Source organism: Phycodurus eques, chromosome 21 (genome assembly GCF_024500275.1).
Source record: "Phycodurus eques isolate BA_2022a chromosome 21, UOR_Pequ_1.1, whole genome shotgun sequence".
Taxonomy (NCBI): Eukaryota; Metazoa; Chordata; class Actinopteri; order Syngnathiformes; family Syngnathidae; genus Phycodurus; species Phycodurus eques.
This window is the reverse complement of record NC_084545.1, coordinates 16,417,846-16,440,859: the sequence shown is the minus strand read 5'-3', so window position 1 is coordinate 16,440,859 and position 23,014 is coordinate 16,417,846. Positions and strand designations below refer to the sequence as shown.

General features: G+C 53.1%; 1 protein-coding gene across 4 annotated transcripts in view; it reads right to left on the bottom strand.

Moving 5' to 3' along the window:
* Nucleotides 1-157: 157 nt before the first annotated feature.
* The window catches only part of rreb1a (ras responsive element binding protein 1a), a 35,429-nt gene continuing 12,572 nt past the window's right edge, over nucleotides 158-23,014 (bottom strand). The window contains exons 2-20 of one of the 4 annotated variants that reach the window (XM_061666955.1): nucleotides 20,022-20,078; nucleotides 14,221-14,325; nucleotides 13,616-13,796; nucleotides 12,739-12,811; nucleotides 12,576-12,665; nucleotides 12,327-12,490; nucleotides 11,273-11,414; nucleotides 11,011-11,189; nucleotides 10,214-10,403; nucleotides 9,903-10,148; nucleotides 8,850-9,246; nucleotides 7,032-8,544; nucleotides 6,764-6,942; nucleotides 6,011-6,214; nucleotides 5,785-5,946; nucleotides 4,374-4,514; nucleotides 4,185-4,282; nucleotides 3,380-4,022; nucleotides 159-2,734 (exon numbers count right to left, since the gene is read on the bottom strand). In XM_061666955.1, the coding sequence (XP_061522939.1) occupies nucleotides 2,295-2,734; nucleotides 3,380-4,022; nucleotides 4,185-4,282; nucleotides 4,374-4,514; nucleotides 5,785-5,946; nucleotides 6,011-6,214; nucleotides 6,764-6,942; nucleotides 7,032-8,544; nucleotides 8,850-9,246; nucleotides 9,903-10,148; nucleotides 10,214-10,403; nucleotides 11,011-11,189; nucleotides 11,273-11,414; nucleotides 12,327-12,490; nucleotides 12,576-12,665; nucleotides 12,739-12,811; nucleotides 13,616-13,796; nucleotides 14,221-14,323 (5,145 nt within the window). In that variant the 5' untranslated portion in view covers nucleotides 14,324-14,325; nucleotides 20,022-20,078 and the 3' untranslated portion in view covers nucleotides 159-2,294. Of the gene's footprint in view, nucleotides 2,735-3,379; nucleotides 4,023-4,170; nucleotides 4,283-4,373; nucleotides 4,515-5,784; nucleotides 5,947-6,010; nucleotides 6,215-6,763; nucleotides 6,943-7,031; nucleotides 8,545-8,849; nucleotides 9,247-9,902; nucleotides 10,149-10,213; nucleotides 10,404-11,010; nucleotides 11,190-11,272; nucleotides 11,415-12,326; nucleotides 12,491-12,575; nucleotides 12,666-12,738; nucleotides 12,812-13,615; nucleotides 13,797-14,220; nucleotides 14,326-20,021; nucleotides 20,079-23,014 lie in introns of those variants that run through there. The other 3 variants (XM_061666957.1, XM_061666958.1, XM_061666956.1) reach the window with 3 other exon arrangements.

The window sequence follows — 23,014 nt, the reverse complement described above, 5'->3', positions numbered from 1 at the left end:
CGCGAACCTCTCGCCGAGCCGCAGGTGAAAGTCATCAAGCGCGAGTGGGTCCCGTCTCCCGTCTCCCGGGGCAACCACCGCTACACTACTTTTACAAATAAGAGAAGCGCAAACATGGCGGCCAAGAGACGGGATGAGGCGGCGGTGGCGTTTTCAATCTTTATTTGTTCTTTTCATTGACTACTTCCTCTTGTTGAGAGAGAGAGAGAGAGCGAGAGAGAGAGAGGCGCGAGTGTCTGTGTGTGCGTGTGCGTGCGCGTGTGTTCACAGTCAAGTGCTGGCGTGATCGATTGACGGTCGACATGAAATCACAAATCAAAGTTTGCATCTCAGGAAGCAAATCAAAAAGTTTGAGAAGAACCCTGAGAGCAACATCATTTTATTTATGACATTTGTGTGTTTGTGTGTGTGCAGAAATCATCAAGCATATTTGCTTAAACATGCACCCACAAAAAAAAAAAACTATCCTAAAAGTCACCCAGTAGAAGAGAAAAACATAATAATAATAATAATAATAATGTTCATGTTCACAGTTTGACAGAAAGAACAAAAGATTTGATGATTAAAGCTTTTTTTTTTTTTCCTTGGATTCTTTTATTGCTCGTTTGCAGCCCGGCCAGCTGCGTGTGCGCGTGAGTGCGCGCAACTCGATGACGTCGTCAACATGCGCCTCGGCCTCACGATTGATTGACACGACTCAACTTTCAAACATCAACTTGGCATGGCAACTCGTTTAACTTGACTTTTTGAAAACTTTGCTTCACTGCTGAGCACATGCACGCGCGCAACATAAATAATTTTACAAACGATCCACACGGCCGAGCGCACGCATAAGTGGTCACTGTTGAAACGTGACTAGAAAATAAAGAGTCCCTTTAACATGGAAACCCGAAGGCCAATGAGCAACATGAGCTTCAAGAACAAGAGTAGCGCCACCTACAGTTTGGGAAACAAACGCATTGCAATGAAACGTTAGCTCGGTCGGGCTAACAGCTGGCTAGCTCCTGATGCTATTCGCATCAGCTTGTTGCTACGAGCAGTCATTTTGATGACGCACCATTGTGGCCTTTGACGCTCAGAGATGAAAACAACTTCTGATCGTGTTCAAATACAAGCAGTACTACGGGAGAGTACGAAGTACAGAGTACTCTACTGCAGAAGGCACTCGTATTAAGAGTAGTAGTAGGTAGTAGTTAGTGTCCAGTCAGTCAGAGCAGTGAAGTCATGTGGTGTTCGAGTTGATTTATTTGAGGCGCAGCATGCGAGAGGACAAACGAGCCCCCTCCTCTCTAAAGGCACCCCCCACACGCACACTTAACAAAAAAGTCAAGTTGAATCCAGTGACACAAGCTAGTGTTTAAGTTTCATCTCAGCAAGTTTTTTGCTATTTGCATTTGATTGTCTTTGACGCTACTTACAAAAAACAAACACGAGTTTGATATTTAAAATATGAATTCGTTTAAGTGTGAACTAAGAAAGTCGACGGGGGGCGGAGAAGGCGTGTTCTGGGGCAAACGTGCTAATACTTGTAGCAGACTAGCTTCGCCTGCTGTTATCTTGTTAACTGGCCCGCTTCCCTCAGTTAGCATCATTGGAATATCTTCATGTCTGCACTAATCTAATAGTCGTCGCGTGATGCGTCCAACCGACGCTCAGTGTTGAGAAGGCACCGGCTTGCTGCAGATAAGTAGTGCTAGCCCTTACCAAGCTTAGGCCAGGCCGAGCTAAAAGCTAAAGCTAATTACGACTTGTTGTGCGCCAAACAGGCTAGTGTAGCCAAACGGCCGACGCGCGAGTACTAGCTGTGCTTAGTTGCTGGCGAACAGGAAGACGTGATTGACACTGTTGAGGTAATTTGGACCCGGGTCGGCGCCGACGTGGCCGACAGGAACACGCGGGGCTCACGCACGCACACAAACTAGCAAACTACATTTTCATTTGTCCACTTACAAACGAAAAGAAAAAAAAAATCCCTCACAAAACCAAAAAGGCAAACAACCAAAGTCAACTGAGAAGTCCTCGCATACAAGGTGAGGGGCGGCGACGCCGACAGTTCTTCTGTCCGTGCGCCATCTTTTCCAGTTTCACGAAGCGTCATGTGACGCACGTCGGCCATCTTGATCTTCTTGCTGACAAAACAAAGTTAAAAAGCTATAAAAGGACAAGTAGTAAGGCACTTGTTAAAGGTACGGCGTCCTCCGACCGCACTCAGTCCACGACCACCAGCGGCGGCTCCCCATTGGCCAGCGTGTAATCCAGAGGGGCCGGGGCTTGGCGCGCCAACAGGCCCTGGATCAAAGCCTGCCCACCGGGAGCTCGTGGGAAACGTTCGAGTCCGGCGGCTTGGCCGCGTCCGGCGCGTCGCTGCTTATCTTGGCATCAGCGACTGATTGACCGGGATGGGGGGTTTCCGGGGGGGTCACGCTAAGTTCAGGCGTCTCCTCAGCGGCAGCGGGCGGCGTCTGAGCCAGCGGGGCCTGCTCGGGCGACGCCCGGGCGGGCGTCCGTCCGGCAGGCTCCGGGTCCGAAGTGTGGGCGTCGTCCAAGTCTTTGGCGCACTCGCTCTCGTTCTCGGAGGGGGGGCAGGTTTCGGTGGGCGTGGGGGCGTCCCTGTCCCTGTCCCTGTCCCCGTCCTCGCTGGGCGTCTTGTTGGCGTGGATGCGTTGGTGGCGAACCAGGCTGTGCTTCAGCGTGAAGGTGCGTTCGCACGTGGCGCAGCGGTACGGACGCTCACCTGCGCGGGAAAAAAGAAAACCCCGTCAGCATGCTCATAGACATACAGTGAAACCTCAATTTAACGGACCTGGAAAAATGGACTTAACAGACAGAACGGTAGTGTCCGTTCGGAACTCAAAACACGCCCTTGCGACGGACATACACTGGGTGTATCTCGGCCACGAAATTTCAATTGAACTTCAATTTAACGGACAAACGGCTTTAATGGACGACGCCTCCCCTAACAGTCCGTTAAATGGAGGTTCCACTGTACAGACATGAACATGTTCTCAATCCTCTGCGAAAAACCACATATATTACTGCGGCCGGCAGAAAAGACCAACTACACTAGCTTGAAAAAGGACATTTTGGGCATTTCCGACCAAAATCTGCTTGCAAAGCCGCTAAAAGGGCATCCAAGATGTTGAAAAGGACATTTAAAAAGTCATGGAAGGGAACCTGAAATAAGTTTCAGAGTTAAAGTTGAAATGTGTTGGAGTGTTGGAGGGAGAAAACTATGAAGAAAATCTTTTGATATGGTCCCTATATTGCGGCTTTTCAACTATGGCGGACGTCTCCTTTGCCATAAACGATATTCAAATTGGTGTGATAAATATGCAAAACCATCAGAAATCAAGGAGGAGTCAAATCCTTTTTCACGTACCGGTGTGTGACCTCATGTGTCTGGTGAGGTCCTGCAGCGACCAGAATCTTTTCGCACACACGGCGCACGTCTTCTTCTTGCGTTTGTCCACGGCCGCGCCGACGCCGTTGACGGTGTCGCCGCCCTCCAGACTCTTGGCCTCCGACGACGCCTCCTCGTCGCTGCGCTCGTCTTCCTTGTTGTCCTCGTCGTCCTCGTCGTCGCTCTCCGCGGCGTCGCTGTCGCCGGCCCTCGCCGCCGCCCCTCGCTCCGCCTCCTCGTCCTTGTCGTTCTCTTTGCTCTCCGGCTCGTCCTTGGCGTCCCGGGGCGCCGCCGCCTCTTTCTCTTCGGGCGGAGTCTCCTGGCTCAGGTGCGCCCTCTCGTGGCGAGCAAGGGTGGTGGCGTAGCGGAAGCTTTTGCGGCACACGCCGCAAACGTGCTTCCAGTCCAGCTGAGGCTTGGCGGCGGGGTCGGCCGAGGGAGCGTCCGGCGCGTCTTCGGAGGGGGCGGCCGATGCCTCTTCCTGAGGGGCGGGGGCGGGGCCGGGGCCGGGGGCGGCGGCCGAGTTCGACAGTTTGAAGTCGATCAGCTTGGAGCCGAAGTTCAAATCCAAACTTTTGTTGCTGTGGCAGTCGTCGTCGTCGTCGTCGTCGTCGTGATCGCACTGAAACAAAAACAAAGTCAAGTCAACTCTCGAGACTTCATCGTGTGACATGATGAAAATAAAACGTCTGCCGTCTGCTAATGTGTTCAGCCGACACCCGTCCACGTCATCTATGTTTGTCCTGGTTTTGCCTCGGGGAAGGTCTCACATTCGGTGGGTTACCTTGGCGCTGGGCGGAGCTTCTTTGGCCGCTTCTGTCGAGTTCTCCGCTGCCCCCTGCTGGTACGCAAGCTCACAAGCTTGAACAGGACTCGAACCCTCTGCACGCACAAAACGCCCGTCCGTGATGATTTCGTCAGCGTGCTAATTAGCGTATGTAGTCGGAGCGGGGGAGGGGGGCCGGGGTCGCACCTGAGCTGGGCTTGCGGGCGGGGCTGCGCGGCGCGGGCTCCTCCCTCCTCCGCTCCGGGGACGTGTCATTGAGGGCGGTGGGAGGGGCGTGGCCGAGTGGTGACGAGTCATTGGCCGGCAGCTCGGCGTCCGACTGACTCTCTACGAGGAAACGTCGGGGAACAAAGAGCGAATAAAGAAGCGCCGTCGCCAGCCAGCGTCTTCACAACTGAATGTCAACATGTCAACAACGGTGGATTGATTTGTGTACGTCGTGTCACACGAATGTCCTGACCTGCGCAATAACGGCCGACTATGATTTGAGGGGCCGAATTTGTGTTTGATGAAATCAGATCGTCTGCCAAAACAAAAGTAGTCCGAAGGAGCGTCGGCCACGTTTTGTCGTCGCCAGAACAAACGCTGAGCCAGAAAAGACGTCAGGGCAACGGAGAACCTCGTTGGAGACTTTGCGGGACGTGTGACAAGTTTGCATTTGGGCCATAAACGTATGAGAATTCCACTATTAATGACAAATACATTCATGACAAAGATTGTTACTGGCCGGAAAATGACGTCATCATCGTAGCAATCAGATTGATATTGTCAATATGGAAGGAGTCATTTTGAAAAAGAAACCTTCCCAACGGACTGCTTATGTAAAAAGCTGCGAGGTCGGCTTCCACGTGAATTGCGATGCAACTTCTGCAAAGACAAAAGGTCCTTTGCTCCCTGCTCGTCATGTCCACCTGGCGTTCATTGAGCAATTGGAAAAGGCAAATGCGGACATCGCCCGAGGACCGCTTCGAATCACGTCAATAGAAATAGTTGGCCTCAAAAGTGAGAGAAGCTCCAGGAAGTCGTGAGCTTTGTCTTCCTTCTTGCGAGAATGCAAAATAAGCGCCTCGACGCGTGTTCCACTCTCCGACACGGACCGTTCCAAAATCATCCAACTTCACTTGAGCGCCTGCCTCGACTCCAAATCATTTATCTTGGAGATGCCGGCAACGTGCGGCGACAGGCAGAAAGAAGAATGTTCTGCTCTCGCGCTCGACGGCAGAGGGTTGAAGATCTGGTCCTGTGCTTCCTGCCACTTTCTCAACCAAACACAATGAGTACAGGTGCATTTGACCAATGAATTTGAATCCTTCAAGATCATACGCAAGCAGAGTGAAATATTGCATCATTCTTTTCGATGTGTCGTTTTGAAAGGAAAACCCCAAATAGAGCCTGTCTCGAAACTCGGATATTACGTACCAAACCGTCGAGAAATGAAAATGTTTTTTTCATGTCGAAATGAGGCAGGGATTTGGGAGTCATTCGAGACACGATTGTCCTCGCTTCAGTGGATCAACTTCTTGTTTGCTCGAATAGTCCAATATGCACCTCGGGAACGCAGATCATTTTCAAGGAGTCATTTTGCCGCAACGCTAACCTGCGCTCTCGTGCGAGCCGTCGTCGCTTTCTTTCTTGGCGAAGACGCCGTTGCGTCTGAGCGTGCGGTTGGTGACGCCGTGCTTCCTCAGCAGGTGGCGCTCACAGTTGGACTTGGTGGAGAAGAAGGCGTCGCAGCGCGGGCACGGGAAAGGCTTCTGGCCTGAGGACGGGCACGCGGCGGCGTTAGCGGCGTCGGCGGCGCGGCGGTTCGCGCGTGGACGTACCCGTGTGCGTGAGCATGTGCCTCTGGAGCGAGCTGGCCCACGGGAAGACGCGAGGGCAGAAGGGACACGTCATCTTCTGCACAGAGTTGGAGTATGCGTTCTTCTTGCCTTTGGACTGAGGAAGCAACGCCGCCGTCGTCGTCGTCTTCGCTTCCTCTCTCGGCCCCGCCTCCTTGTCCGCGCCTCCTCCCGCTCGCTCGCCGTCTGCGCACACAAACGCCAGTAAGCCTCAAGTGGGCGCGTCAGGGACGGGAGACTTTTTTTCGGGTCATCGATTTCTTAAGCAGCTTCTGTAGTTCAGATTTCGAGTCACGAGGAAGATAATGCGGTGAAAAAAATTCGGGTCGTGTACTTCCCGGGACCAGAACTCGCTGAAACCAGGACGGGACCGAGACCTTTGGGAAGGCAGTAACACACCACTTGACGATCTTTGCCGTTTTACCGATCGCTTCTCCTTCTTATCACAATGAAGTTGAAGGACAGCAGCTGAGCGCTGGTCTCGACGGTGTCAACAAAAGTTCAGAGACCTTTGCGAGGCTTCAAAATGCGGGCAGTGTGGTGCAACACAACACAACACAACAGTTCAAAAGCTTGTTTGGTATCAGGGGAACTATCAAGCAAATCCCACAAGAGGGAAAAAAAAATGCATCATTTGCTTTTTCAAAATTTGTTTTCAATTGCATTTTACTGTAAAGCCACATGGCCCGGCCCTCGCGTGCGCGCGTGTGCGTGCGTGCGTGTGTGAACTTTGACCTCCGGGAGCCGTCTTTGGCGAGAGGTCGTTGGGGCCGGTCTGCAGGAAGTCGGTGAACTTGTTGGCGTCGGTGTTGGCGAGCATCTTCTCTACGCTGGCAAACTCGCCGCTGGACTCCAAGTCCAGCGCGCCGCTCAGGACCGGAGCGTCCTTCGCGCTCTTCTTCCTGTTCCTCTTCCTGCCCGACGACAAGCACGAGAAGAACGCATCAGCTCCAAATACCTCCTGAGCTACACAAACCAAACGTAAGGAAATACAAACTGTGACCTGACGGCGTCGTCGGCCGGCGTCTCCGGGGGGGCGGAGCCGCCCGGCGGGTCCGAGGGCGATTCGGCCACCGGCGGCGGTCGGGCCTCCGCGGACGCCGCCTCCCTCTTCAGCAGGTCGGGGGCGGCGGACACCGAGTGGATGATCTGGGCGATGGATGCCAGAGGGGGGAGCTCCTTGAGGGAGGTGGGCTTGGGGAGGAGGGGCTTGAGGCGCTGGGGGCGGAGCAGGGGGGCGGGGGAGGAGCCGGGGGGGAACCGGCAGCCTCCCAGAGGCGAGGCGGCCCCCGCCTTGTCCTCGTCGGCCGGGACGCGCGGCTCCGCCGCGTCGCCGCCGTTTTGACGCGTCTCGATGCGGCGCCCGTCGGCCTCGTCACGCCGGAGACGCTTGCTGGGGATGGACAGGTCCACGGGTTGGTCCAGGGGCGGGTCCGGAGGCGGGAGCGCCGACGCGGGCGACAGCCTCTCCGCCTTGACGGCCACGTGAGCGGCGCGCCCCTTGGCTGAGAAGTCCAGAGGCTGGTCTAGTTCCCGGTGATACGGGGCCGCGTCCCGCGTCTGACCGGGCCTGTCGGCGGCGGGCCGCACGCTGGCGATGTGCTCCTCGATCTCGCGCTCCTGGACCTCGGGGTGCTGCTTGAGAAGATGGTGGATGCAGTTGCGCTTGGCCAGGAAGGCGGCGCCGCAGCGCCGACACTCGAAAGGTTTCCTCTGGCAGCCGTTGTGCGTGCGCAGGTGGATCTGCAGGGCCCGGTACGTCTTCAGGTCCTCGCCGCAGAACCGGCACGCGGTGTCGGCGCCGCCGCGTCCCGTCTCGGCGTCGGCGGTAGAGGCGGAGACGGCGCCGCTCGGGTTGTAGGGCGAGGCGGAGAAGACGCACTTGATGTTTTTCTCAATGTCCTTCCGGGACGTCTTCCCGTGTTTCTTCCTGAGGTGGCGCTCGCAGTTGGCCTTGACGGTGAAGGGGTAGTGGCAGACGCGGCAGATGTAGGGCCGCTCGCCGCTGTGGGTCCGCAGGTGGCGTATGAGCGTGGCCTTGTCGGGCGCCACGTAGTCGCAGATGTTGCACTGGTGGGGCAGGATGCCCAGGTGGAAACGCATGTGAGCCTGCAGGACGCCAGAAAAGGAGAAGACCTGGTCGCAGAAGCGGCACGGGAAGGAGCCTTTGGCCGAGCCGGCGTCGGCGCCGCCCGCGCCCGCCGCTTTGCTTCCTGCTTTCTTCCCGCAGAGCCCCGCCTCCTCGTGCGCGGCGGTGGCGGCGGCCGGCGGCGAGTCGGCCGGCGGCCGGCGGGTCTCCGGGCGGTCGCCGTCCCCCGCCGCTGAGGACGAGGAGGAAGAGGTGGGCGTCTTGAAGAGGGCGGGGGTGGGCGGCGGCGGGCCGGGACCGATGCAGCCCAGCGACGCCTGCTGCGAGCTCTGCAGGGGCGGCGGCGTGGTCGCAGTCAGGCCGGAGCGAGGCGTGACGGGGGGCTTGGGCTTCAGGGGCGGCAACGCCTTTTGGTTCTGGACTTGACCTGCGTCCAGAAAAAACAAAAAAAAAAAGTATGTTTCCACAGGGAAAGACTTTTGACAAAGAAACAAGAAAAGACAACAAACGATCGTCTTCCAATGATGAATGAAACTCCTTATCGTGAAAAAAGTCAAATGCAAGAATTTCTCTCGACATCTTTGAGGGGAAAAAAGAACTTACAACATTTTTAAGAAAAGCTTTTCCTTTTTCCATTACAAGGAAAAAGAAAATTGTCCGGTGAGCGCTATACCAGCAAGGTGAGCGTTAACAATAATGACGGCGGCGAGTGTAATGCGCGCGAGGACCCACCTTGCCCCGCGGCGAAGCCCAGCCCCATCTGATTGGGCGCGGCGGCGGCCACTTTGAGGATCTGCTGGATGTCGGCCAGCTCCACCACGCCGCCCGCCTCGCCCGGTTTGACGGCGGCGGCGTCGGGCTGCAGGAGGAAGCCCGCCTGGAAGGGCTGCAGCGACAGCAGGCTGAGGGCGTCCCTCTGAGACAGACCCTGCAGCGTGGACGCGGCGGCGGCCGATCGCTCCAGCAGGGGGATGCCCAGCGCGGTCGGCCCCCCCGCGCCCACCGTCAGACCTGCCGCCAGGAAGGCGGGCTCCTGGGGAAGACTGCAGCTCAGCGGCTCCACGTGGATCACCTTGATGCTGTCCAGGTGCGCCTGGTGGATCTCGTCCTCCGTGGGGGTCCGCGTCACCTGGGGCGGAGCACACGCGACGTCACCGCTACGTACGGGAAGTCGGCGAGCCGCCGAGCTACGTACGCTGGACCCTGGCACGCGTCGGTGGATTTTTCTTTTCTCGCCCGCCGAGACGAGCGGACGACGGCACATCGGAGAGGAGCAAAAAACCGAACTCCCGCTTAATAAGCAACTCGTATTCTCCAGCGTGAGAAGCGCCGGACCCGCTGCGTCGGAAGCCGAATGTCGTAAGACGGGTTTGCACATCGGAAGCTCAACGTTGCCGGACGTGACGCGCGCGAGTCTCTTGGGGTTCTTCAAGTGTTGGGTTGCGTTTTCTGTTGTTTGTCGCCGCGGCCTTTGATTTGACATTCGTTCCGGTGCTAAATCCGCGTGGCTCACAAGAAGGCGAAGAGCGTATCGATACGAACGATCGCACGCGCTTTTATTTTCTGCTCCCCTCACCGACGACGTGCGCCGCCGCTTCTACCGAAAACCGATTTGTCGGACTTCCTTTTGTTTTCACGGGAAATGGCGTTTCGGTTCTAAGACAGGCAATTGTAAACATTGTCAGAGGCTGTCCGCTATCGGCCCGTTTTTGCGACCGCCGAGAACGAAGGTCGAGCGAATGTACTCGACGCAAAAAAACGATCGTCGGCCTCCGCGGCGGTTACCTTGGAAACGTGCCGCAGTCCCAGCGCCTCCATAAAGTCGGACTGCGGGGAAAGCGGGGCGTCCTCGAAGTGGTTCCGACTCCGCCGGACGCAGTTTTGCGCTTCCTCGGCCCCGGCGTCAGGCGGGTGGGCGGAGCTCTTGTGGAGGTCGAGGGCGGGGCGCAGCGGGAAGGCCTTATCGCACGACTCGCACACGAAGCGGTGAAACTTGCCGACGCAGCGCCGAAGGTTGGTCTCGCACCACACCTGGAGCGGCGGAAACCGTCAGACGGTCGGGAAGCGAGCCTCGGGAAGACGGGGGCGGAGCTTACCTGCGCGACGCGAGCGAACTTCTTGCAGGAGAAGTCGACGAAGGACAGGTCGTTGAAGCCGGCCGGGATGGACGGGTTGGTCTGGATGAACGGTTGGCCGTTGGGGTCTCGGGGGAGGAGCTTGTGGACGGCCGCGTTGTGACGCAACAGACCGCGGTGCGTGCGGAAGGAAAGACGGCACAAGTCGCACCTGCAAACACGACGACATCCCACAACTAATCGATGATCCAATTTCGATCGTCGATGAACCACTCGGGACCTCGTTTGACTCTAATTGGCCAAATCCTCACAATTTCAATTTCAACAGTAAACCTTCTCCGATTCCTGTCGTCCTCCACGAAAGCAGACTGAATATCTTTGGAAAACAATCCTCCGCATTTTTGTCGATTTTCTAACGACTGTGACGAAGCAAACCAGGAACTGGATCATCGTCCGACAGTTGAATCTTTGAGGTTATTCTCAGCCGCAGTATGAAGAAGGTGTAATTGACATGCGGTTGAACCTGAAGGCGGCCTTCGGGTTCATGAATCGGTAGCAAAGAAGTCGCCCTCACTTTCCAAAAGGTTAACGAGTACATCGCTACTCTTTGACTTGATCAACATTCCCAAATAAATAACAACAATCGGTTGACAAAGAGTCACTGGAAAAAAATGATTTTGAAATAAACTCGTGCAAAATAAATGCTTATCCGATTATTCAAGTAACTGATGGAATGATTGACAGAATAATTGATTCTAAAAGTATCGGACAGTGGCAGCGCTCCACGAGTGCGTGCGTGCGTGCGTGCGTGCGTGTACTTGAGCGTGGTGTCCGGGTGCGTGTCCATGTGAGCGTCCAGCTCCAGCCTGCCGCCGCAAGTCTTGAAGCAGATGGGACAAGGGAGCGCCAGCTCGTCCCCGGCCCGCGCGCCAGCCGCCGGCACGCTCGGCGTCGGCAAGGCGGCGGCATTTTCCTCCGAGGCCGAGTCCTCCGTCGCCTGCGTGACATCGTCGTCCTCGTCATCATCTAGCTCCACCCCCGCGCTCTCGCCGCGCTCGACGGACAGGCGGCGCCGCTCACCTTCTTGGCGGGCGGCTCCTCGACGCCCTCGTCCTCCGGGCCTTGCCGCCGCTTGGCGGACGGACGCCGCCGCTTGTTGGGCGAGGGCGGGCTGACGGGCAGGAGGCCGCTGGCGGGGTCCTTCTCGTGAATCTTCATGTGTCTGAACACGGGTACACGCGGACTTCATTAAGAACTCTTGAAATACTCGATTAGTTGCTTGAAAGTATCCTATTTTTCTACAAATCATTTGTCTTCATTTATCTTTCCATGCCAGCGCCATATCGTGCCAGGCAGAGCAATTCAGTGCTCTTCCACTAGATGGCAGAAGGTCCATCGTTAACCTGTGTATCAACCGGTTGCCGTTCGGACAACAGAATAAGAGCAAAGGGTTCGACTCAATGCGCCACATTTACACAAGATGGTCCTTATTTCCTACTTCAAGTGACATTTTCCTTTGTTGTCGTTTTTGTCATGTCAAATCCAGTATGTGCTTTGCTCAACTAAATTTGGGAAACGCTTTAGTGTGAAAAGACGACGATAGGACCAAGAAGGTCCATGAAAAGGAGGAGACAGAAGATCTATTCATAGAAGCGCACAGGCAGCAGGCCTACACTTGACATTAGCTGACACGAAGCACTTGATCCACCAATCAGGTGAGGGGACAGAAAGAGGAGGCGAAAACACTTGCCAACGCGCCATCCGCCAATCAGAGGACAGGAAGCATGATAACTCAGCCCTGCGTGTGTACACATGCGCGTTCAAAACACACACGCATCATTTTCGAGTTGAACATGCAGATAAACAACTTCCTGTGTTGTCACAACACGAGACAGGAAGTAAAAAGTTCAACTGACCAAGATGAACGTTCCTCATCGACATCAACTGTCTCCGGCGCCCTCTGCTGAAAAATGTGCGTACTACTACTTTGATTCTTACGAGGATACTTTTTAGCCCCGCCCACAAAATCAGGAAAACTGTCAAGTTGTGCTTCCACCGTGGTCGACCGGAGGATGGGTTCATGGCCAACTTCCTGGCACTGATGCAGTGCTCGTGCTCGTGCGCGTGTCCTCACCTGTGCATGTTGCCGTTGGTGGTGAAGGTCTGCGCGCACACGCTGCACTTGTAGGGCCTTTCGCCGCTGTGCACGAGCATGTGCCGATCCAACGAAGACGCCGAGCTCAAACATTTGCCGCAAATGCTGCACGAGTGGTCCGTCGCGCCCGCGTCCACGTTGTGCTAAACACGCGCACACGCGCTTATGAGGATGGCGTCTGCCGTCACGTTGCCACCGGACAGGAAGTGCGTGCGTGCGCGCGCGTACCTGTCTGATGTGCATGGTGAGCTGATGCTGCGACTGGCAGCTCTTGTCGCAAAGCGGGCACACGTGAGCGGCGTGATCGTCTTTGGCGTCCTGGCGGCGGGGACAAAAGCGAGGCGTCAACGGGCTGACGGACGAACGAGACGGCGGCGCGGCCTCGGCTCACCTGGCTGCGTCGAACGTTGCGGCCGGGCGCCGCCCTCGTGGCCGACGACGCGGGCGTCTTGTTGGGCGACGGGCTGGAAGGAGGACAAATCAACGAATAGGGAAAATCAAATGTTGGGGAGATTTTGCAAAATCCGTTCCAAGTCTGCTCGCAGTAGGCTCCCTCTAGTGGTATGTGAAAGCATCACTCAATCCAATGTTCAAACCGTCACACATAATACGTAATACACGTGTTATGTGCAGTTCAGTTGTACTAACTTTGAAGTCAAATACAATTGCATTTCATCGTTCAGAACCGTTTGTTTTCTAACATGTTCTTTTTTTAAACCTTCAGGTAATCATTATTTCAGTCAAGATTTGTATTTACCCCTATTTAAGCACAGGGTTCTGTTAACTGCGTTAGCATTAACTCCGAACGTCACAGACGCTAACAACAACAATATTGCATTTTCTTTTTAGGACTCAATACTGTATTTTAACGTTGATCATGATGGTGGTACTTGAAGACCTTGGAGGAGGTTCTTGGTGTAAAAAGTTGCAGAACTGCTGACCTACTGCCTGCATTTCCTATTCTTTCTATTTTGAAGTAAGGTTCGGTTGTATTGAGCGAGTCAATTCCTGAGCTCCCATTTTTACGGCGGCCTCAATGCATCTGGAATCCCTTTGTTGTGATTCAGAAGGAGGAAAATCAGTGACTAATTGAGTGACTGCGTTGGTAATCAATCCCTCATTTCCTTCTCCCGAACCGCTACAAAGGGATTCTGAGAGAACCGTTTAGGGAGTTGGTCCATTTGAAATCTAAAAATGGCTCAAGAGCGATCGGCCAGTAGGCAACGAGTGAATGCTCGCCGACGTCGCCACGCGGCGTTTGTGTTGACCTCGGTGAGGGTCCAGGAGTGACATCGCTTCCCGCGTCTCCTTCTCCGTTGATGTTGCCCGCCGCCGACATCACGGCCGACATCATGGCGTTGATGGAGGACAGGTCTCCGCCTCCTCCGCCATCGCCGCCCCGCAGGCTCTGTCGGCTCTCGTCCGCGTTCTTGGCGGCCTCGGGCGCGGCTGCATTGATACATTTCAAAAGACGCGCGAATAAGAAGAGCCTTCCGTATACGACATCATGAAACCAAAACGGCAACCTCGGCAAAATATTTGCGACTCGGGTCAAGCGGCCCGAGCGGGCGGCCGAGTCTTTGCCTTTCTACGGGCTCATTTTTCATTTGTCAGTCGCAAAACAATGTCAAAACGATTGTTTCTGATCGGAAATTAAAGTCACTTTTGGGCAAAAAGGCATGCGAGGGGTCGGCAAAGTGGCTCCATTTATCAACAACTGACCAGCTGCTATCTGTTTGTCGCCATGTTGTCAAGTGTAAGATGTGCGCATCAGCAGAACGCTTTCAATTGCAGAAGCTGCTCAAAACATACAAAAATCTCACTGATGAATAAATTAAAGGATCTAATCAACGATACGCGTAACCTAACACACCTTTGACGCTACTTGGCAGAGTCTCCTCCGCTAGCTCCGCCTCTTCACCGTTCAGCACGGAATTGGCTCCGCCCCCTTCCTGCTTCTCTGTGGCATTGTCCATGTCTGTGTGGGCGCGCACGCACCCACGCACACACACACACACACACACACACACACACACACACAAAGTAAACCGTGTGTCACATGACCATCATGTGATGTGGCCACAAGATGGCGCCTGCTTGCTGCCAGCCCTTCGAATGCTGCTGGCCTTCCCAAAAAGTTGGACCGCTGATCAATGACATGTAAAGGTCACGAGGACCAAGTTAGAGGTCACAGGTATTTGTAGCCAGCGACGGCGGAGGACATTTTACGAGCGCGCCCTCGACACACCTGTTCACTCAAAACACACACACGCGCGCACTTTGGCGGGAGGCGGAGAAGAAACCATGACCATTTCCCGATCAGCTTCCCCCACAGGAAGACGCGCTCCAGAGTCGGCCGCTTCCTCTTCCGGCTCTGCTCGCGTGTGCGCGCGCCCGCGCGTGTGTCTACATTCCATGTCGAAAGGAGTCGCAAAGTCGAGTTTCTTGTCGCAAAACAAAGAAACAAGCGCACGGAAATAAAACGCATCGGCTACATTTAAGACACACAAACACAAAACTATTTGATGCTTTTCACTTGAAATGAGGTTGACTATCGACAACTGCCACTACGTGCGTGCGTGCGTGCGTGCGTGCGTGCGTGCGTGCGTAGTTCATGTGGAAATTATTTGGAAAGCTGGGTTTTTCTAGAGGATTTTTTTGGGGTTTACCAGAAGACAAAGTACACAGAAATGTAAAAACACAGACGTCAAGACGTCATGTGAGAAAAACTGCGCAATTTAAACGACCCACACACCGAATTCAGCGGATTGATTCAACTTTTTCTTTATGGAATTCACTTCCTGTTTTAGGAGAGCTAAGGAGTGAAATGAGGATGACTGCTGATAAGAGCCACAATGTGCGTCAGTGTTGCATTTCCACTGAGCCGCTTGTGTCGTGACGAAGCAGCGGCAGGTGTGCGAGCGCGCGCGCGCGGGTGTCACTATTGGCCCACGAAGTGCTCAGGCGGCAGTTTTTACAGCCGACTGAAAAGAAAACGAACGGCAACAGATGGAGCAAAAGAAGGACGGAGCATGTGAAGGAGAGCAGACATTTTGTCAGGCGGGAGATGAAGTCAGAAAAAGAAAGACGATGACGATGGCCGTCCCTAATCGAGTGTCCGCCGAAGGAGCGGCTAAAAGTAGCGCGTGACCAGCGCGCGGTTGCGGCGGCGGGCGGCACCCGCGTGGAGACGTTACGACGCTGACGTCATTTGAGGCTTTTTAAAGTGTTGTAAACATGGCAAAGCATCAACTTTACACTAACAAAGCAGTTTTTGGTGACTTCAAATCTTGTATAATGTCATCATCACTCCATATTATTTTATAAACCCATATAGTAATCACATAAGTATGTAGTATTAAAAAGAATTCAAGAGTTTTTGTGACACTGCCGCTCCTCCTGGTGTGCCGGCCTTGTCCATCCGGGGGCAGTATAAGCCAGACAGACGGCTACACTGTTCATTGAGCCGTCCGATTCCTCTCAGATCATCAGTACGACGCAAATATTAGTCGTTCGTCGAAGAGGATAAAGAATATGACCGGGAGTACTGTTAGAATGTCTGTCTACATGTGTTGCTGCACTCTGTGCGTTCGATCTCTTGCTTAAAGGGTTAGGGCGCTGCAGCGCGGACGCTATTTAGCATTAGCGTTAAGCTAGCCAACTGAAAGGCGAAGTAAGCTACGGTTGTTTTAAAAGCACAAGGTGCGATCGTCTTTGTTTCGTTTCGTTTTGTTCGCTTTATAAACTTCAGCTGGGGTCGGAATTAAACCGCTTGTTTCTCAAAAACTCAATCGGGTCACTCGCATCGCAAGGCGCCACGTCGGCCATTTTCTAGAACGATTGCAATCATTCATCGTTCCCGAATCGCTGCAAAAGGATTTTGAGTCCAAAGTGTCAAAAGTGACACCCGCCCATCAAAATCGAAGCCTGGGAAAAGTACAAGCGCGTATAGATCGCCTAGCGTGCGTTTGGAAGGCGTAATGTCGGGTGTCGGCCAGCGGGCCGAGTTTAGCATCGGACGGGGGGGAGGGGGCGAGCCGCTGACCATATGTTGACTATTTATGAGCGCCTCGCTGTCCTCCTCCTTCACGCTCACACATTCCTGTCCGCATTCCTGCTAATGGCCGCCGCGCAGGCCTCACGCCGCCCGAACGACTCGACTTCCTGCGCTCGGGCGCCGCGTCTACCCCGAGTCGCCCGCGTTAGCGTATCAGGCCGACGGCGCTCTCCTGACGCCGCTGCGTCAGCAATAAACCTCGTCGGCGGTCCAGTTGTTGAGTGTTCGCCTCGCCAATTCCACTTCAAGCAAAACGAGGAAATCGTCGGAACGCTGCGAAATCGAGCCGTCGTCGCCGCTCTCAAACGCTCGACTGGCGAATCAAAGATCACAGCTCCGGCCTGGAAAAACGGACGCCGTTTCTTCTGCCTACGCACGACCGTCGACGTGTTGCGGCCACCGGAGCCGCGATCCAATTGTGAGCCAGAAGACTGAGATTCAACCGCGTTTCTCTCGGTCTGCGGCAGTCTCGCGTTTAGAAGTGTGCAAAATGTATTCATCGAGCAAAGTGATTCTCAAAGCGTGGGACGCAGGCTATGTGAGGAAAAAAATCGGCCAAAGTACAGTTCAATTGTATTTCCCTTTTTAGCGCATACTGCATTCAATGTTCTTGAGGTGCAATGAATTTGAATTGAATCATTATTCAAAAAGAGTAGAGTTCTTATTTTAAGCGCAGTGTGAATGTATTTGCGTCACTGGATTTGAAGGGTTAATGTATTTGAATGTTTTACGGTACTTGGAGAGCAAAGTGTGTTTGAGCTGCTCCTTGGTGTAAAACGTTGGCCGAGGACCGGCGTCGCATAAGCTAACGTTAGCCACTTAAAGCCCGGCTGTCGAGAAACACCGTAACCCTATTTTGCGGGATCTCAAGTTATCGTATAGCGGAGGAGGGGCCACGCAAGTCGGTCACCCGACGACGTCACCGGGCATCCGTTTTAGCCACGGCCCAAAAATAAGGAACACAGAAATGGTGAAAATGTCGAAAGCACGCCACCTCCGCAGCATCATTCTCAGTCCAAGTGTATTTTTCCGGTGACTTTTTATTTTGCCTCCTTACTTTTTAAACACAAATATCTGAAATTTCTACTTCTCACATTTTAAAAACGACCAATTGCGGAGCTGACGAGGAGACGAGAACCAGTTGTGCCACTTTACTCGCCCCACATACTAACGGAGTGCTTTCAAACAGCCAACCACTCCCTTTGAAGCCAACAACTCCCTTTGACGTTTTCATCCGCCGCCCCTCCCTTGAAGACGCACGCCCCCGAACGGGCTTGTTACTTTTAAAACCTTGTAATCTTCACGACATAAAAGCCGTAAATTGGGGTCAAGTCGGCGCACGGATCATAGATATGAACAATAGGTAGATACGATGGAGCCCTTTGAGCTGCGTGCCTACAGCGACGCTAAGCTAGGAGGGTCAAATCCGTCAACACATTCGGCGTGTGTGAACGGCAAGAAAACCGAAATACCGTGACGAGGATGCCTGCGCGCGCACGCCGAACAATCACAACGAGGGAAATCGATACTTTTGGGCTCTGATGCTCTGTTTTCATAATAAAAGTTTTGACATTGACAAAAAGTAAATCTCATGAAAATCGGTTATGATTTTTTTTCAACATCCACGATGGGTTATTTAGCTGACGTTCATTTGAAGATTGGCGCTAGCAGTATATTATTAGAGCGCCTGCATTGCTTTCAGTGAAGCATGTTGGTTTTGTAGAAAGCTAGCTCGTTGGGAGGTCTGGCTCGCTGGCATGAAATGTCGTCACACTGGAGCGTTAAACGTCCCCGATTTTCTCTATTTGCACCCCCATAGAGGCGCTCTCTAACATGGACTAAATGTGTATAAACGTGTCAATTTCATTTGGAAAAACACCTGGCTTTTGTCCCGCGAGCGTCCGCAAAAGGCCCCTCTGAGGCCTACTTCCGTTTGAGCCACTTTTGTATCCGCTTTGTCCCATTTGGCCAAGACGGCCCCGAGACCGGTTCCTCTGAGCGGTCGCCTCCGTCGCGCGCGTTGTGCCGACAGCGCCGGCTCGGGAGCGGAGAGGTAGGCTGGTCTGGCAAAATACGGGACCTTTCAAATCATATTTCGAGCATTTCTTTGCGCACTGCAGAAACAAAACCGTAAAAAACAAACTCAAAATAGCCACAATGTGCTCATTTGGTCTAGTTTCAGTCCCCCCTGTAATTTTTTTTTTTGGCAGTGGGCAAATATGTTCAAAAGAAATCTACATTTCTTTAATTTTACACTATTTCAATAGTACAAATAAATGCTCATCTTTTCATTTAAGATGACATCTATGTTACTATTAGGCTGGTAAAGTCCATTTACTATTTTTTTTACTGAAGTACATTTTTTTTTGTTTGTACTTGGGTACTATTACCAGTTGTTTTTGCACCAGTACTTTGATTTAAGTTGTGACTAGCAGTACCTCTGACATCTCTGAAAACAACACACACACACACACACGCACGCACGCACGCACGCACGCTTTGTAGCGTAGCCACGCGTGCTAACTGGCGCCGGAAGCTGCCTCGGCGTGCCAGCCTGTCCTGGACGGTCGCCGTTAAAACAAATGTGAAATAACGACGGAGGAGGAGGAGGAAGAAAAGTAAAAGAAGGAGGAGAAGTATGAAAAGCGTTGGTGTCTCCCGGCAACGGGAAGTTGACAGTAAGCGGAGTCACAGGAGATGACTTTGCTTCTTCCGCCTCACACTCGGCTGCCGGCCGCCATCCTCCACGCGCGCGCGCGCGAGCGAGCGAGCGCTCTGCTTGGAAGAATGGGCAGCGCACGTCTTCATCTCCTTTTTTGCTCCCTCTCGTCGTCAACTTCCTCAACTCCTCCCACTTTCCTCCTCCCTGTTGCATCATCCCGCTCTCTCGGCCACCTCCTCCATCTTGTTTTCCGGCTTACACGCTGACTTGTGCGTGCGTGCGCGCGCGTGCGTGCGTGTACAGTGGAGTTTGGAGCCGGAGTGATAAAGTGTTAAGATATCATCGGACATGTGTCAGGATGGAGGGGGAGGGCCAAGTCAACTGGTGTGGAAAATGTCTGCCAGCTGTCAGCCAATCAGCTCGCAGATTCCTTCACTCTGCGCACACACACACACACAGAGACTCATCCTCTCTCTTTAAACACACATGCGCACTTTGCTACACAACATTAGGACATCTTTCCTCACTTTTTATTGCGTTTGTGTCATTATGTGCAACTTTTATAAAGGTTTCAGCGATTTGTTGTCTTCTATAAATCTATTTTACCACGAGGAATTGACACTTTTGACACTCATTCTCTCTCTCTCTCTCACACACACACACACACACACACACACACACTACTCTGCTACACGTGCATTAGTGCAGGGTTGGCGGGAAACTTATGAGAATGCGAGTGAGACGGACACCATGCAAGCTGATGTATGGAAGTCGGCGGAGCCAAATAAGCTGACGAGGATTGTGAAATGAAGCAATACGAGATGGGAGAACCCGGCTCCTCCCCCTATTTTACTCACAATTCCTGAGGAGGGCGGTGCAAGTGTGACGAGGAGGGGGGTCACGATTGGGGCGGTTAGGCACGGTGGCGGGAAACAATATGGGGAACAATATTTACCTCCAAAGAAACGCTCGCTTGCTTCTTTGTGATGCGCGTCTGCGACCGCCGCTCACACTGCGGGAAGAGCACACAAACGCGTCAGTACACACACACGCACAGGTACGGAGACACAAGACGTGCGGGGCAATTCGTCGGTCACGTGATGCAATGCGGGCGTTGTCGGCGGCGGGAGTAGAAAAAGGCTTTTACACTCCGTCAAGTCGAGCGACGGCGTTTTCGATATTTTTATTTTTCACGACTTGCGCACAGCCACAGATATCAAATTGGTGCTTTCAACAACGCGGTTTTAGTTTCAGAGCGGTATTTCAATTAAACACAAAAGTGGATCTAACAAAAATAAGTTGCTTCACCAGAGCATTTTAAATATAAAATGCCAACAAAAATAAGTTTGAATCCATTAAAAAGAAATCAACAATTTCCCCCAGTCGTTTGGCCTTCGAGTGATAACAAGCCCAATTGTCCTCTCCAAAGCAGTCGGCGTAAAAAAAACGTTCAAAAGTTGAGCTGCGTCACAGTCGTCCGTCTATTTTTCACTGCCGGCGACACAACATCGGCAGCCGTCGGCTTATCCAGAAGCGTTCTGGAAACATCGACATCCGAAGCGTCCGCAACTGTCGAGTCTGACAAGGGTTTCCATTTGACGCGTCAACGTTTCGTGCGAAAGTGCCTCCGCAGGTTATACTACTTCCAACCGGCTTTCACCTCGTTACTGTTGGCTTCGTTGCACTTTCAGTGCTGTTAAAAATCTATTTTTCTTCTCTTTACAGTCGACAGCAGTAGTAGAAGAGGGCGTGGCGTGGCGTGGCGTGGCGTGACAATGAAGCAGTAGAAGCTACAGCACCGTTTCATTGTGACGCAGACGCCTCCCTATTGCCCCCTGCTGTTGTGGAGGATCTACTGCACGAACCAGAGCTTCTTGAGCTAGACCGAATAATGAATGGTACTGTAATACAGTATTTGGGGGAGGTTTGGCGAGCCAGATGAAAACTTTTCCGGGCCGCACGTGGCCCACGGGCCGCCACTTAAATGGCCCCGATATAAGGAGTTTCACTATAAAGAGCAAGACATGAACAACATCATCAAAAAAGATGATTTTCTTGGGACGCAAGACGGCATAAGTTGTGGGCAGCGGTGCATTATGGGTATGACAAAGATGAAGGAACGAATGAGAGCCACATCAACAACGCTGCTAAGAAACGCTCGTCCAAGGACACAAAGACGATAATCTGGATGGAGGGATGGAGGATGGGAGGATGAGCAAGTGGAGAGGGTGGATTTGGGGATGATGGAGGAGGAGGAGAGCAAGATTACGAGCTTAGCGCCAGGCTAATTACAGCGGGACGAGATGGAACTAAGCTAAGTAATTAGCCGCTAGCTCGAAGAAGGCGATCCTCACGCTAAACTTAGTGGCTAGCCGCGAGCGAGAGGAAGGCGATCCTCACGCTAAGCTAATTGGCCCGCCGTTAGCTCGAGGAAGGCGATCCTCACGCTAAGCTAAGTGGCTAGCCGCGAGCGAGAGCAAGCTCCTGCTGACAAGTTTCAACTTGTCAGCAGCAACAGCGCGAGAGCAAAAGAGGAATTTATGAATTCCTCTTTTTACCCAACAACATCGAAACATCTTCTCGACAGCATGTGACGCTAACACTAAAAGCGAGGACAGAACATTGAAAGCGTTAATTCATTTAAAAGCTCCGCCGATGACAACCGAAGCCCCCCAAAGCCCCCCGGCTCCTCTGCCGAGTACTCCGACGCTCGCAGGTCACGTGAGGCAACAAGGAAGTACCGGGATGACATCAGGAATGTTGGTGGGACCCACAAGGCCAGCCCAGACATGCATGTCGCGCACGCACACGTCAACACGTGACGGGAAACAAAAGCAGGGAAGAAAGGGCGGAGAAGAGGGAGAAAAGAGGGGGGGGGGTGAAAGAAAGTACAAAGGAACGACAGAAGGAAAGATGGAGAGAGGAGAGAAAAGGTGAAAGTCGGAAGGGACGGAGGACATCGAGGAAGGAGAGGAAAGAAAGAAGATTGAAAGGAGGAGGAAGAAAAGAGAAAAGGAAGACGCAGAGGCGTGAAAAAGAGGAGAAAAAAGCCATCAGAAAATAGAGGAAGGAAAGAGGAACTAGAATAGAGTGAAAAGAGGAATACAAGATAAAAGAGAAGGAAAAGAAATATCGGATGAGGAAAGAGAAAGAACGAAGAGAGGAATGAAAGATGAGCAGAAGGAAACAAAGACGTTTCTTTGCTTTGACCTAAAAGTGCCGACTTGCTGGATTTGTGCCGACGGCCAGACCCGAGTGGGCGTGGCATTCGACCTTTCCGCCTCATCCTCATTTGCTAAAATTGCAGGCGAGCCGCGTGACCGAGTCGCCGTCCCGGCCGGACAGGACGAGCGGAGGCCGCGCCGCGCTGCGCCCGACCCTGCGTCCGATTGGCCCTCGCCCGAGCGCCGCCGGCAAAGCGCCCGCCGCGCGGACCCTTTCCAAATAAAAGTCTTTTGAAAGCGGACGATGCGACCGGACCCTTTCCAAATAAAAGCCTTTTGAAAGCGAACGATGCGACCGGACCCTTTCCAAATAAAAAAGTCAAACATCTACTTCGTGCAGTGTTGAGGCCTTCTTTGCTGGCCTAAACGCTCCCAGAAGCGCTGACCTCCATTTACAACCTCAATTCTCATATTTGTTTCATGAAGCTGTATTCATTTATTCATTTGTTTCCTGTATGTGGATGTTAAATGTTTTGCCCAATCAGAGTTCAGCCTCTTTGTTGCCATATCAACGTAATCTGCCTTCACAATCACAATTGCTGGCCCATGTGACTCCAACAAAATAAGCGATAGGACTTTCTTTAACCAATGCTATTCGATTGGCGATGTCAGCAGTTTGCCACCGTCCAATGAGCTGGTCAGAGCAAAACTTGTTACAGCCTAGCCAGACTGGCAAAACCCGTCTGCAGCGATCTGCATCAGGGATGGCCCGGATTCCGGCTTC